The following is a 14029-nucleotide window of genomic DNA, read 5'->3' on the forward strand; positions in this document are numbered from 1 at the left end:
AACAGCTCTTGGGTGCTTTTCAGTACCTTTCCAGGTGTTTTCTGTCTGTGGACCAATTTGTCCACTCAGTAGCTTCACAATCATTTAAGACTACTGTATAATGTAAGTAAGCTCAAAGTGAAGTCTGTGTTTGAAGACGGGTGTTGCCAGAATGGATGGTGTGACTCCATCTCAAGATCTGGTCTCATTTTATATTTTATGCTGCTTTGTGGCATAAAATATACAAAGGAATGGAGTACATGACACATTTCAGTTTGATGCAACATTAACCCAACTTTCATCTTGGTGTGCAAAACTGCCTCTCTTTGACTTGATACGTATTTTGATTGTCAAAGGTTGAAGTGTAATACATTTTTAATTTAAGAATAATTTGAAGGTGACAGCAACCCATGATCTTAAATTTATTTATAATACAACTTCAAGTTTTGGACATAATGAATGTATGAACTGTTTACTAAAGTGTGGCTTTTTTTATTCTTCACCTCTCAGACCGTTAATTCGACCACAGTTGCAACAGGCCATGGCCTTGCCTTTGCTTGTGATACACTCATCTCTCAGGTGAGCAAACCACACTGTGCGTGTGTATTATTGTTGCAGCGGTTTTATCCACGGGAAGGTTATAATTTCACTATGGAGTCAAATCCAGTTCCCATTAGCATTGTTTGTGTTTTGCAGACTTTTGGCAGTAAAAACATGAAACGTGTTGGAGTGATTCTTCAAAGGAGTTCACTGATCCTGCTGGCGTTTTGCCTGCCATGTTGGGCTATTATCATGAACTCTTACAGCCTACTGATCCTCATGCACCAAGAGGAAGAGGTGGCGAGGTAAAATCATGGTTTTTAAAGCTGATGTAGCATCTTTGAATATATAACTGGAAAAAAAGGAATACAAATCTATATTTTTAGTTCTGTTGTTGGCATTTTTATCAGCAGTACTAATACTATTCTGTGCTTAGAAAACTTCAGCTTTATATGTGTTTTCAGAGTTTCTGAGTAAATTTGTATGAGATTAAATTAAATTTGATTTCAAGGGACTACGATTGAAAACTGATGTAATGTGAAGACAGTGCTGATGCACTTTCCCACAATGAATGAATTTACAGATGCACTTTTTGCAAACTTGAATGATTGTCTTTATGTTTGCTTCACTAAATGAATATCATTTTGTTTGCTTCCCTTTCAGAATTGCCCAGATATATATGATGGCATTTCTACCAGCTGTTCCAGTGAGTTTAATGAACTGAGACTGAGACTTAGTTCACTTACTTCCTAACCTTGACTGAGATTATTAGTTATTGTGTACTTATCAGCTGCAGTGTTTCAACATCTGCATTTAGTAACACACATGCAGCAGTTTAGTAAGCGCACTAGTATTGAGTTGTTTAACCCTCATGTTTGAGAATTATTACTGCCAATTTAATTTAGTAAAAAACAAACAAACAACTAAATTCATGTTGTCTTTCTTTCTGCTACAGGCTATGTTTCTGTACCAGCTGCAGGTTGCCTACCTGCAAAACCAGGTAGGTTCATGAGATGAAACAAGTATGCTTCTGGTGTGTAGGAGTCAGACACCTTCCAGGGGAAACTAAAACAGAAAGGTCATGTTGTTATGTTGTTAAGTGTGGTATCTACGAAGGAGATATCCTCCTTCTCCTTTTACTAAGAAGTACAGCAAGCACTTGAAGAGGTATACCAGGAGAATAAACCAGAGGTTGCAGACCACAGCAACCTCTCTGAACAGGGGCCAATAACCATCATAGTGCAAACATCCAAGAATGAATCTCCAGTCTGAATAACTGGCAGCACAAATAAATCAGCTGCGAATGAACAAGAGACACCCGTAATGGCTAACTGAAGGCCAGACAGTCCTGATTCCCAAGGATCCCCAAAAGGGACCAATCCCATCCAACTACCGGCCAATAACCTGCCTCAGTACCAAATGGAAGCTCCTGTCAGCCATCATAGCCACGAAGATGAACAGGCATCTTCGTGTTAGAAAAAAAAGGTAGGATTATTATTATTGCACATTTACCAAGATATTGCGCAGGAAATTGTCAATAGCAAAAACAGAATGACTGTATGGGAGAGGTCTGCTTGCACGTGCATACCCACGTCCACACACACCCACCCTCCCATGCACACGTACACACACTCAAGGTTACCATAAGTAAACAAAGGGGAAGACTGCAGAAGTGTGTCAGTGTGGTGTCAGTGTTCTGGTGCATTGAGACTTCTGTCAGCCCACGGGAAGAAGCTGATCTTTAGTCTGTTGGTGTTGCATCTGATGGATCTGAACCTTTCTCCAGAGGGCATGATGTTAAATAGGTGGTGGTTAGGATGGAAGTGGTCTGTTAAAATTGCCCAGGCCCTGGAGCGACATCCAGAGCTGGCAATGCACTCCAGGGAGGGGAGTGGACAACCGATTACCTTCTCTGCAATTCTGGTGACATTTTGGAGTCTCTTCTTATCAGCTGTTGTTCAACCAGCGTACCACATGGCGATGGCGTGCACCAGCACACTCTCAATTGTGGCTCAGTAGGACACTAGTAGGTCAGTCTGCAGCCGGTTCCATCTCAGAATCCTCAAGAAATGGAGGTGCTGCTGGGCTTTCCACCATGATGTACAGCAACAAGATCGGAGTGTCATTCGGACTGGAGAAGTGTAGTCGGATGGAAACAAAGAGAGGGAAAGTAGTTAGAACTGAGGGGTTGGAACTACCAGAAGGGAACACCACATCTTCCTGAGAAGAACTTGAGACAATGTGGATCGTGAAAGTTTCCGTGGTCCCAGTGATTGCCGGAGCACTCGGTGCAGGGACTCAAGCTAGGCAAGTGGCTCCAGCAGTTCCCAGTAACAACATCTGAGATTGGTGTGTAGAAGAGTGCAGTCCTAAGAACAGCAAATATACTGTGCAGGAACTTCCAGCTCCCAGGCCTCTGCTAGAGGACCCGATCTTGAAAAATAAAGACTGCCCACAGGAGCAAGAGGGGAATAATATATAAATATTCAGATATTTATATGTATATTTGTATATATATGCATATATAGACACTGTGCCATGTTGTGCCATTCCAGCTGTTTACCCACACTATCAGCTAATGTTAGCACAATATTATATATAACATCGTAAAGCGCCCTTTTAAGGTTCAGACTTGTGATTTTCTGTGACAGAAATGTAATCATGCACATACTATGAAATTTTTTTGAAATCCTATATTGTCCCCCTTTTGTCTAGTTCAACTGTCAGGTCTATTTTTTTTTTTTTTAGCACCAAATACATCATAAGCAGCTAATGTGCAGTTTCAGTGAGATAATGTCTTATTCTAGTTTCCACCAGTGTGCTACACTTACCTGAATTTGTCTTTGGGAAAATAGTAAAGTAATTTAAGTAAATAAATACTCTTGCCGAAGGAATGGTGGCTCTGCATACTGGATTGCTAATCATGTCTTTTAAAAAAAAAATCTTTCAGGGGATCATATTGCCACAGATGTACACAGCGGGAATAGCGAATGTTTTAAACTTGGGCTTCAACTACGTCTTGATCTTCACCCTCAATTTGGGCATCATGTAAGTGTGTCACACTGCCTCATTTTGCCTTTTCATTTTTTATGTACTTTTTGATGGTGGAATAACAGATACAATCTATGAATAAAACAGAAAAAAGCCCTCTGTCACTGCCATGTTCACTACACTGTTGTCCAAAGAGGGGACTGAGAGGAGAAGAAAATTTGTTTTCTGTTAAATGTGAGTCAGCAGTGCACTGATGTTTATTATTTTTGAAATTTATTTAAGTGAGGGGGGCAGTGTAGGGCAAAGGAAGAAGAAAGTTCTCTGACAGGAGTTATTCCAGCTGGAAAAACATTTGATTCATCAGGCAGATGACTCAACCCAGGCCTCAGTCTGGGCCCTGTTTCTCCTATCCCTCACATTTACCAAGCACTCACTCCTACTAATTGTGAAAAGTCTTTCCTCAGCTCATGAGAAACCTAGTGTGCCAAACCACAGTCTTTCTGTTAGTTTTTTGGTCCATGCCTCCTCAGCGTATTCCTGTGTTTGTTAATGTTGTTTGTTAGTGGTCATTCCTCTGGCAACCACAGGTATAAATACGTTTTATCATCTGTGTTTTCAGTGGATCAGCAATCGCTAACAGCCTCGCTCAGATCACCCTCTGCCTGCTGCTGTACGGCTACATCAGAATAAGGAAGCTCCATCAGAAGACATGGGGAGGTGAGTGCTACACATGAATAACACAAAGTGAATGATACAGCTTTTCAGACATTAGTTTTACTGAATTGAGTTTTCTGTAAACCTTACAGGTTGGTCCACTGAATGTCTGCAGGAATGGGGCTCTTACATGAAGCTGGCTGTTCCAAGTTTACTTATGGTCTACTTTGAATGGTGGCTCTGGGAGATTGGCAGTTTTCTCGCTGGTCAGTGTTATTTGCCAGACAAACAAACATGCACGTAAACGGCCGATTACACACACACTCATTTTACACTTATTTTCTCAAGAAGAAAACAAAAATCAAGCTATTTTTTTCCTTTTAACCTAGCAGTTATCACTATGACAGAACATCTCTGCTGTGCACAAGTCACAAAAATACAGTGATCATGTCTCAAAAACCCAGATTCAGAATTCCAGGGTTTCATATGGAACAAATCTAAAGAAAGAGTGCATAATCTTGCTGGTTTAGGCTAAGTTGTTATAACTGGTTTCTAGGAAAAAGATTTATCTATCATTAGCAGCATATCATTAACTGTGTGATAACTTGACCTTGATATTACTGTTGGTGCTTCTGGTTGTTTTTGTTCTTCTATTAATCCAATATTACACTATGCAGCATAGATTAGAATTAGGGTGACTGAACAGAGATGAGCATGCTCATGCTGGAGGTGAGCAGAGTTGGGGAGGAGTGCATATGCAATACTGATAGATCTACATGTAAAGGAAGCAAAGGGTTAAATATGATAAAATAGTAAATTCTGATGAAGGGGTTATGTTTCAGTGATTTAATAATAACGATTAAATCTTAAACCTTTCTCAAAAATGCACTAAAATGTTTACCAGGGTTGTCTTATCTTTCTGTAAACAAAAATCTATACTCTAATCAGTGGCCTGATATTTCCGGTTAGAATCTGTTCAGTATCAGCGATATTGTAAATTATTACAGTCGAAATGCTGTTAAAATATATTTACTACTTTGCAATTCTCCCATCTTCTTTGAGGTTATCTCCCCAGATAATGTCCTGGTTTTCACTTTTTTTTTTTTGCAAAAAAATCATCATGGAAAATGGAAAAGTTTAATTCACAAGATCTTACCTCACTGTAAAATCTTTGTCTCAAAAGTTTGTGTAAAAATGTCGCATTCGTGCACAGCAGCAAAACCTTTCATGAATCTCTCTAAATCATGTCAGGTTTACTTGGTGAGGTGGATCTTGCTGCTCAGCATGTGCTGAATGAAATAGGAACCATTGCATACATGGTACGGATCAGCCATTTACTTAGTTGAACACAGTCATCTTATTATTTAACAGCACTTCTGCAATTTGGGAAAAATGCTTACTCTGGTCTGGACCTTGTAGATTCCTTTAGGTATCCATGCAGCTGCTTGTGTGCGTGTTGGGAATGCTCTGGGGGCCGGGGACACCACCAGAGCTTTGCTCACCTGCAAAGTGACCCTATTTCTGTCGGGTATTAGGATATTTAAACATTTCTTTGAAAATTCAAACATATGTAATACATGATAAAATAAGGACACATGGACTTATATGCATTTTCTCTATAGGAACGCTTGCTGTTTGCCAGGGTATTGGTTTTGCAAGCTGTAAGTCAGTTGTTGCCTTCATATTTACCTCTGATGTGTGAGTATTACAGCAACACACACATTCAAGCCTGTAAAATATTATCATAACACTGTTTTAATGCTCTTTTTCTGCTCTCTGCAGTGAAATTGTGGCGACCGTGTCTGAAAACCTCACAGTGCACATTTTTGTACAGTTCTTTGATTCACTTCTGGTATGCCTTTACACAACAAAAAACTATGTTCTCATCTCACTTTACAAAGACTAGTTCCGAGAGCTGGTTGTCTGCTTGATCAAATCAAACCCTCAACTTTGTTTCCTTTTATTCTGTGTTCCATTTCAGTGTGTCTGCTCAGGAATTCTTGTAGGATCTGGGATGCAGAAAATTGCTGCCATCTCCAACCTGTTGGGTTACTACCTCATCGGCCTGCCAGTAGGAATAGCTTTGATGTTTTATGCCAACCTGAGGATATTAGGTAATACTTTTATTCTATTGTAGGCATCTTTCTACAGACAAGCTATAAGTTGCTGTAGTGGTGCACACGTTTTCACTTTTGCCTCACAGCAAGAAGGTTTGGTATTCATAGCTCTTTTTTTTTTAATTTTTTTTTTTACAAGTTTGCATGTTCCCTCTTTGCCTGTGAGGGCTTTCGGCTGCCACAGCCTAAAATCTTTCATGTTAGGTCAAGGGTGTAGGTGTGGATGTGACTGTTAGCCCTGTGTTAGCCAGGGTGTACTCAAGCCCCTTTAACAAAGTCACCTGGGATAAGGTGCAGACTCCTGGTGACTGTAGTTGGATAAATGATTAAGAAAATAGATGGGTGGACTGATAAGTCAAAATCAAAGGACTCAACGGCATAACATGAAAAAAAGTTTTGAAATAGGCTTCAAAGCCCCGAGATGCAGTCTTTACTTCAGGCAAGAGACAGTCAGGTGCACTCAGGAAGTTGATCAGAACAGGCAAACCAAGTCTGACAGGGAAGAGCAAGGACAAAAACCAGGATACCAGGTAGGTTCAGACTCACAGATAGAGCTTCATGGAGAAGAAAAGGCAGGAATTCTCAATGCAAAGATAATTTGGCACAGAGACAAGGAACACAAAATACACAATGGAGAATGCACAATTTGACAGAGGTCATATGACATTAGGGTGAGACAAGTAATAAAACAGCCGATAACAATGTCTGATACCAAGATTTTTCACCAGTGGCACTTAAGCCGGCACATAAGAGCCTGTAGGCAGCAACACTGGGTTTCTAAATGTAACTACATGTAACTGGATTTCAATTATTTACGATTAGTTTTGCAGTCTGATCATTTTTAATACTAAGATATCCCATTACCCACAATGCACTTCAGCTGCTGTTGATTTAGGATTTAGTTGTATAACCCAGCCTTTAGTATCAGTCTGATAAAGAGCCAGCTATAGGTCACACTCTTCACCTCAACAGCTGTTTTGTAACATTTTCCACAAGAGCTGAAAAACCTTGATGTGTAAAACTGGATGGATATAGATATGATTAACTTTCAAAAAAATATTATTAATTATTTATGTTTCTTTTTTTTAATCCAAGCTGATTAAATTAAATTCTCATTCACTTAAAAACAGTTGCACACAACACACAATTAAATATTATACAGTATTGTGCAAATTTCTCATTTCTTAATTTTTGCTTTCAAGGAGTGAGACTTGTAATTTTTAAAGTGTTCTTAAACACATCTGATCAAAATTAATGGAATTATGAACGCAAAAAAATGCCATCAGATTATGATTCACAGTGCAGTGCCATCTTGCCAGCAGCTTAATTTTTCAACACGACAATGATCCCAAACACTCTGACAATGCAATAAAAGGATATCTGGACAGAAAAGTACACAGTGAAGCACTATCAGCCCGCAATATTATTAAAGCAGTGTGGGACTCATGACTTTTGCACAGTATTGTAAATAAATCTGATTATCCTAATGTACATCAGGGATGTGAACTTTTAATCAAGTGTGTCTGTTTGTGTACACTAACACTTTTTCACTTTTTTGTGCAGTCTGTAGGATTTTTAAAATTTTTGAAGGAGACTTTTTTTGACCCCAAAAAGTTGATTCTGTTCATCTGGACATAGTGTTTTCAGTGGGAGAAACATTTTGTCACTCAACCAAGTGACTTCTTCAGTCTCAGCTGACTGCAGGTTTCCCCAACCTTATAAACAGTATCTTTGCATACTGACTGAAACTAGCACCACTGAGTGAACAATGAGCTGTGAGGTCAGTTCCTGGATCCTTAATGTGCAAATTGTCATTGACCATTAATCAAAGACACTCTTGACACTCCTGCAATGATGAGGATGTACGCATCCTGGACAGGGAGGAACGCTGGTTTGAGCGCAGAGTCAAGGAGGCCATTTACGTGAAAAGGGAAAGACCATCTCTGAATCGAGGAGGGGGCCTAAGGGTACATCTTTCACCATCTTACAATGCTGTGATTGCAGCCATTCCCCAACTCTCTGTGAATGGTACTCATGGCTTTCATAGTGGTTGTCACAAAAATAAAATAAAACAATTCAAGTACCATGGGATTGCAAAGATAGTTGGAAATTCTGTACACAGGCACAGCATCCGAACATGGAAGCACAGTCTAGGTGTGCTGTCTCTACTTTATACGAGCATATGGACTCATAGTCTACAGCTGTGAATAAGCAGAGTCGACTGTCAGCTTGGCTGTGTCTTTAAAGACCATTGGTATAAGCAGTTTGATAGCTTGATAGCTAGACTATTTCTTGATGTGTTTGTTTGAATTTCTGTTCCTCCTTTCAGGTTTGTGGCTGGGCCTACTTGTATGCCTTTCCCTCGAGACAGTGTTATTTCTGGTTCTGATCTTTAAAATTAACTGGAAAAAAGTCACTCAGAAGGTAAGACGCTCATATCTTTCTCTAAAAGCATAGATATTATTTCAATCTTCCAAAAAAAAAGTATGAATGTAACAGGTGACATTTCTGAGTTAAATCTTTGGAGGTCTGTCAGTAAGTTTTTTTTATCTGTATATCGTTATTTTAGTTTTATTCTTAGAACTTTTTCTTTTTTTTGTTTAGCTTTAATTTTTTCTTACTTTCAAAAAAATAGATAAGACATAAAAGACAATATGTACTCTCACATATCCCACATACTAATACATTTAATTATTTGTGTATAAGCTTGCCACAGTGGACTGAGCGGATTCAAGCGCAGACAGGGAGAAAGGTGCAAAAGGTTTATTTACAACAAACCGGGTGACTATATACAAGTACTGAGGGGAGGAAAGGGGAAGGGCAGCCACAGGGAATGGTGAGGGAAATTCCACACACGCTCCTCTTCTGCCACGCCACTCAACACACTCCTCTTCACTTCTCTCCATGCTTGTAATTAACACTCACACTCAGGTAGTCCAGGGACGCGAAATAAGGATGGAACCAGGGAATCTAGGTACGGAGACAGATGAGAGAATCAACACCAGGAAAGATACGCAGGAAACACTGGAGATCATTTTACAGCTGGGCAACGCTAACGATAGTCGTTTAACGTTCCAGCGACAAGAAACTCCGAGCCACCATCTTGAACGGTGGCTGGGAGAGGCAGGAATAATGAGACACAGGTGAGCAGTCGCTTGCAGGTGTTTTGGCTCACCACACATTGAGCTCCGCCCAGGCGAGCGAGACAGAAGAGAGAGCGAGCTAGGGAGAAAACAACAAACAACAACAAATACCTGTAGCCTGTTTGAGCCGGCTAGGGAGACAAACCTGCCACATCCGGCTGCTTTAGCGAGCAGAGTAAAGATCTTAATGCCCGGTTGTGCCAAACACATTTGTTTGTCAAGAGTAGCTCTATAAACTCTATATAATCTCCTTGTTTTTGTCAGTTTCTTTTTATTTACATTTTTTGTTTTTTTTATTATTATTTTGTTACTTATAACATGTATGTAACTTTGTAATTTTAACATGTTGTCGCCTCTTGGCCAGGACTCCCTTGAAAAAGAGGTTTTTAATCTCAATGAGACTTTTCCTGGTAAAATAAAGGTTAATAATAATTATTATTCATATTATTGTATAACGATGCCAGAGCTGACAGGTGAGTAGTAATGTGTTTGAAAACAGCAGGAAGAAAGCAGAGGACTATATCTGTTTTTAGATTGTGGTTTACTTTTGTGGATTTATACCCAAGAGTTACCAGATTTTTATTTGCTTCTTGAACCTCGCTCTGACATGTTTTAGGCTCAACTGCGAGCTGGGAAGAAGTTATTGGTAGGACCTGGACACCTTCCTGGTACAGGGCTCAATGAAGCGATGCTGCTGGATGGTCCTGTCTGCCCAGACTCAGTAAGTCTTTCAACACAGCGTGTTTTTTTTGTATCTTGTCATATCATAATGGAGCCACTCACACATCCATTAACTGCATCTTTGCACTGTGAAGGCCCAGTCGGATGGTGGAGAAGCTCCAAAAACAGATGGCTACAGTCCTGTCAACACCCTGGATCAGGAGATGAAAGCTGCTCAAGAGCCAGGCATCATCAATACTAATGCAACACCATCTGAGAGGGACACTGAACATAACGAAACCACCAAACCCAAAGTGGTGCTTTCTACAACACAGCTGATTTTCCGTCGGGGAACCGCCTTACTGGTTTCGCTTCTTATTTTGATTATAGGTGTTGCTTGTCATATTGCTTTCCCTGTACCAGAGGAGAGTGCACAGAGCAAGGCCAACTTTACTCTGAACTGGGCCAATGACTCCACTCCCACGCCACTGGCTCCTCTGAACTTTACACCACACTTCTGAGATATTTTTAACTTCCAAATATTGACTTGTCATGGCTGCATATAGTAAGTGTTAAATTCCTTCCTAGTTGCACATCTTCTCATAAACCAGGGGTCTTATTTTCTAAAACTGGTGCTACCTTGTGTAGAGAGAAAAACCCCGTCTCAGTGCTGCACTGCTGAGCAAATCCACAGAAAGCTGGAAGCAATATCAAATGAGAGGGAATCTGGCAGGATTAACAAAGGTCTTGTTACAAAGATCGTGTTTTAACCAGCTCAGAGCTGAGATTTCTTAACTGGAGCAACAAGGTAGGTTACAAATCCTCACAGGAAAATCATGTGGGCATCAAGCAACAGATGTTTTCCCACAGATAGCTTTTTGTTTTTCAACCTGTTCTTGACTTAATTTACATGTTGCACTGTGAGGTGTATATCGCAGCTTACTGACCTCAAATCATTCTCTCATTTTTTTAACTTGAAGATTGACTGTAAATATGTGATGCTAAATTTGACATGTCTGTAAGTGAAATATCATCGTCACATAGTCTTTTACTGTTGCTCTGGCTCTGTTTATTTTCAGGACAGAAGTGAATAATAAATAATAAGCTATGTGTCACTGGAATACATCACAGCCTCTAGTCTGAACTCTTTTTTTTCTTTACAAACAAAACACGAAGACTCATATACTAATATGCAAAAGAACCATAGTTCCTTCTGTTATAGATGCTCTACTAATACCTGCAAAGTGACTATCATCACATGAAAAACAGTGTGGAAATAAATCCTTTAAATAATACACTATATTGCCAAAAGTATTTACTCACCCATTCAAATGATTGAATTCTTGTGTTACAATCACTTTCATGGCCACAGGTGTATAACATCAAGCACCTAGGCATGCAGACTGCTTCTACAAACATTTGTGAAAGAACGGGTCACTCTCAGGAGTTCAATGAATTCCAGCGCGATACCATTATAGGATGCCACTTGTGCAACATGTCCAGTTGTAAAAATATTCAGTCACCAACAGCTGACTGTTGGTTATAATATCACCAACAGCTGATATTATATGGTGATATTATAACAAAGGGTCAATGATTGGGAACAGCAACTCAGTCATGTAAAATCACAGACCCGGGCCAGTGGATACTGAAGCGCAGAGGTCTTTCTGCAGAGTCAATCCAAACTTCCTGTGGCCTTCAGGGTAGCTCAAAAACAGTGTGTAGAAAGCTTAATGGAATGGGTTTCCATGGCCGAGCAGCTGCATCCAAGCCCTACATCACCAAGTGTAATGCAAAACGTCAGATGGACTTATATAAAGCACACTGCTACTGGACTGGAGTGATGAAATACACTTCTCTTTCTGGCATTTCAATGAGTCTGGGTTTGGCAGTTTGCCAGGAGGACAGTACTTTTTTGACTGCATTGTGCCAAGTGTGAATTTTGGTGGAGGGAGGATTATAGTGTCGGGTTGTTTTTCAAGAGTTGGGCTCTGCCCTTCATTTCCAGAGAGAGGAATTCTGAATGAAAAACAGTTTTTACCACCAAGCCATATGACACTTCAACCACAACACTTAAACACACACAACACACAGGACGCACTCAGAAGCTACCTTGCAGCTTCACAAGTACTCTGTTTAATCTGCACTGGTCACTTTATTGTTATTGATATTTATATTTAAAAAGTGCAATACTGTAATTTTCTGCTGCTCATTCCTGTGCAATATCCCATCTGCCCCCCCCCATCATATTTCTTTTCAAGATTTTCTTATTTAATCACTAGTGTACATATATTTATATTTATAGATACATATATATTTAGTTATCTTTTCTCTTTTACCACGTCTCTCTAATATTTTGCTCTTTACTAATTTTCTATTTTTTTTAATTATTTTATTTTATTCTATTATATTTTCTTCTACTGTACCATGCTGCTGAGTGACTGCTGCTCGTCAAACACATTTCATTGCAATGTTGACCCTGTGCTAACTTGCATATGACAGATAAAACTGAATGCTTAATCACACCAAGACATATTGCACAATTTAAATGCTCCCAACTTTGGTGGAACAGTTTGGAGATGGCTTGTTCCTGTTCCAACACGACTGCGCACCAGTGCACAAAGAAAGATCCATAAAGATGTGGAGGAGCGAATTTGGTGTGGAGGAACTTGACTGATGCAGGTAAGACTGAAACAAAGCTCACACCCCAATCAATAACCGCTAATGTCTATTACATATTAAAAAGAAGCTACAATTGTTTCTGGGCCTAACATACCCATTCAACCTCTTAGCACACAGATACTGCACAAGCAGCACAAATGAAGTATTCAAAAGAGTGGCAGTATCGAATAGAGCTTATATGATATGCACTCTACACAAAATAAGACTAGAAAATTGTGTAATCATGGGGACAAATCGCACAGGTAATCAGGTTAATTAGTGACAGGACTGGGTATGAAAAGAGAATCCCAGAGAAAAAGCCTAGAAATAACACAGCAAAAAAAAAAAAAAGTCATTGTCACTGATTATGGTTTGTTTGGAAATAAAAGAAAATAAGAAAAAAGAAAATAGAAGAGTATCAATATCCAGAAGGGCATCGGGGTGAATGAATGCTCATAACTGCAGTACTGTGCAAAAGTCCTGAGACACTCATTTCATTAAATTTTGTTAGGAATATTGGAAACAGGTGCAGAGATTTACTGACATATCCAAACACACATTGAAAGACAGTATATAAAAAACCGAGTTTATACAAGTCAATGTGGTAATCCGGTTGTTCAGTGATGACGCGACGAATCCTACTTCCGGGTCTAAAGTAGTCTGCGTTTAATATGGCTTTTGTGTTGTTAACATGTTTAATGTTATGTATTTTCTTCTATTTGATCTCAAAAAGCTCCTAAAACAGTCAGTGATCCCTGTTGACCTCCCTCGGCTTTTATTACCGCTAATCATTTATTTAAGCTCAGTTTTTAAAACCTTAGGATGTAACTACAGCCCAGCCCATGCAGCAGTATATGAATGACTAACTTTGTATTGTGGATGGATTATCTCAGTTGTTCTCCTGGCTGAAGTTTGGTCCTTTTACAGCATCCTGCCATGCGATTACATTTGTTTCTGACCACCGAGAAAACTCACGTTAACTTTTATCGAGTGGAAAAAAAGTTAGCTTGTTTATATTATGCTAACATAGCTGTGTCGCCAGCGGTCACGTAGCACATCATTATATACCAGCTAGCCCAACTTCAGTAACCCTACAAACGTCACTGCTGTTTAGTTTTCTGCCTTCATTTATGCTGGAAGTGATAAGAAAGCTGTATGTTTTAATTTGTTTCCAAAACCCCGCAGTCAGGACATGCTTTATTGTATTTAGATAGAAGCTAGCGAGCTAACTCCCTGCTAACTTCTAACTCTGTTAAATGTCATAAATTCCGTTTTCATGGATGC

At 39.5% G+C, this 14029-nt stretch overlaps 2 protein-coding genes across 2 annotated transcripts in view; one reads left to right on the forward strand and one right to left on the reverse strand.

Annotated features, from left to right (window-relative positions):
- Positions 1–11321, forward strand: part of slc47a1 (solute carrier family 47 member 1) — a 21714-nt gene extending 10393 nt beyond the window's left edge. Inside the window, exons 3-17 of the mRNA XM_004549997.6 lie at positions 490–558; positions 676–824; positions 1183–1225; positions 1475–1519; positions 3470–3567; positions 4130–4227; positions 4317–4430; positions 5416–5483; positions 5584–5692; positions 5787–5862; positions 5947–6016; positions 6146–6278; positions 8611–8705; positions 10041–10145; positions 10240–11321. Coding sequence (XP_004550054.2) covers positions 490–558; positions 676–824; positions 1183–1225; positions 1475–1519; positions 3470–3567; positions 4130–4227; positions 4317–4430; positions 5416–5483; positions 5584–5692; positions 5787–5862; positions 5947–6016; positions 6146–6278; positions 8611–8705; positions 10041–10145; positions 10240–10605 — 1638 coding nt within the window. The 3' untranslated portion in view covers positions 10606–11321. The remainder of the gene's footprint in view (positions 1–489; positions 559–675; positions 825–1182; positions 1226–1474; positions 1520–3469; positions 3568–4129; positions 4228–4316; positions 4431–5415; positions 5484–5583; positions 5693–5786; positions 5863–5946; positions 6017–6145; positions 6279–8610; positions 8706–10040; positions 10146–10239) is intronic.
- Positions 9123–14029, reverse strand: part of LOC101467276 (multidrug and toxin extrusion protein 1) — a 20314-nt gene continuing 15407 nt past the window's right edge. The window contains exon 18 of the mRNA XM_076889168.1: positions 9123–9251. Within this exon, the coding sequence (XP_076745283.1) occupies positions 9196–9251 (56 nt within the window). The 3' untranslated portion in view covers positions 9123–9195. The remainder of the gene's footprint in view (positions 9252–14029) is intronic.

Source organism: Maylandia zebra, linkage group LG10 (genome assembly GCF_041146795.1).
Source record: "Maylandia zebra isolate NMK-2024a linkage group LG10, Mzebra_GT3a, whole genome shotgun sequence".
NCBI lineage: Eukaryota > Metazoa > Chordata > Actinopteri > Cichliformes > Cichlidae > Maylandia > Maylandia zebra.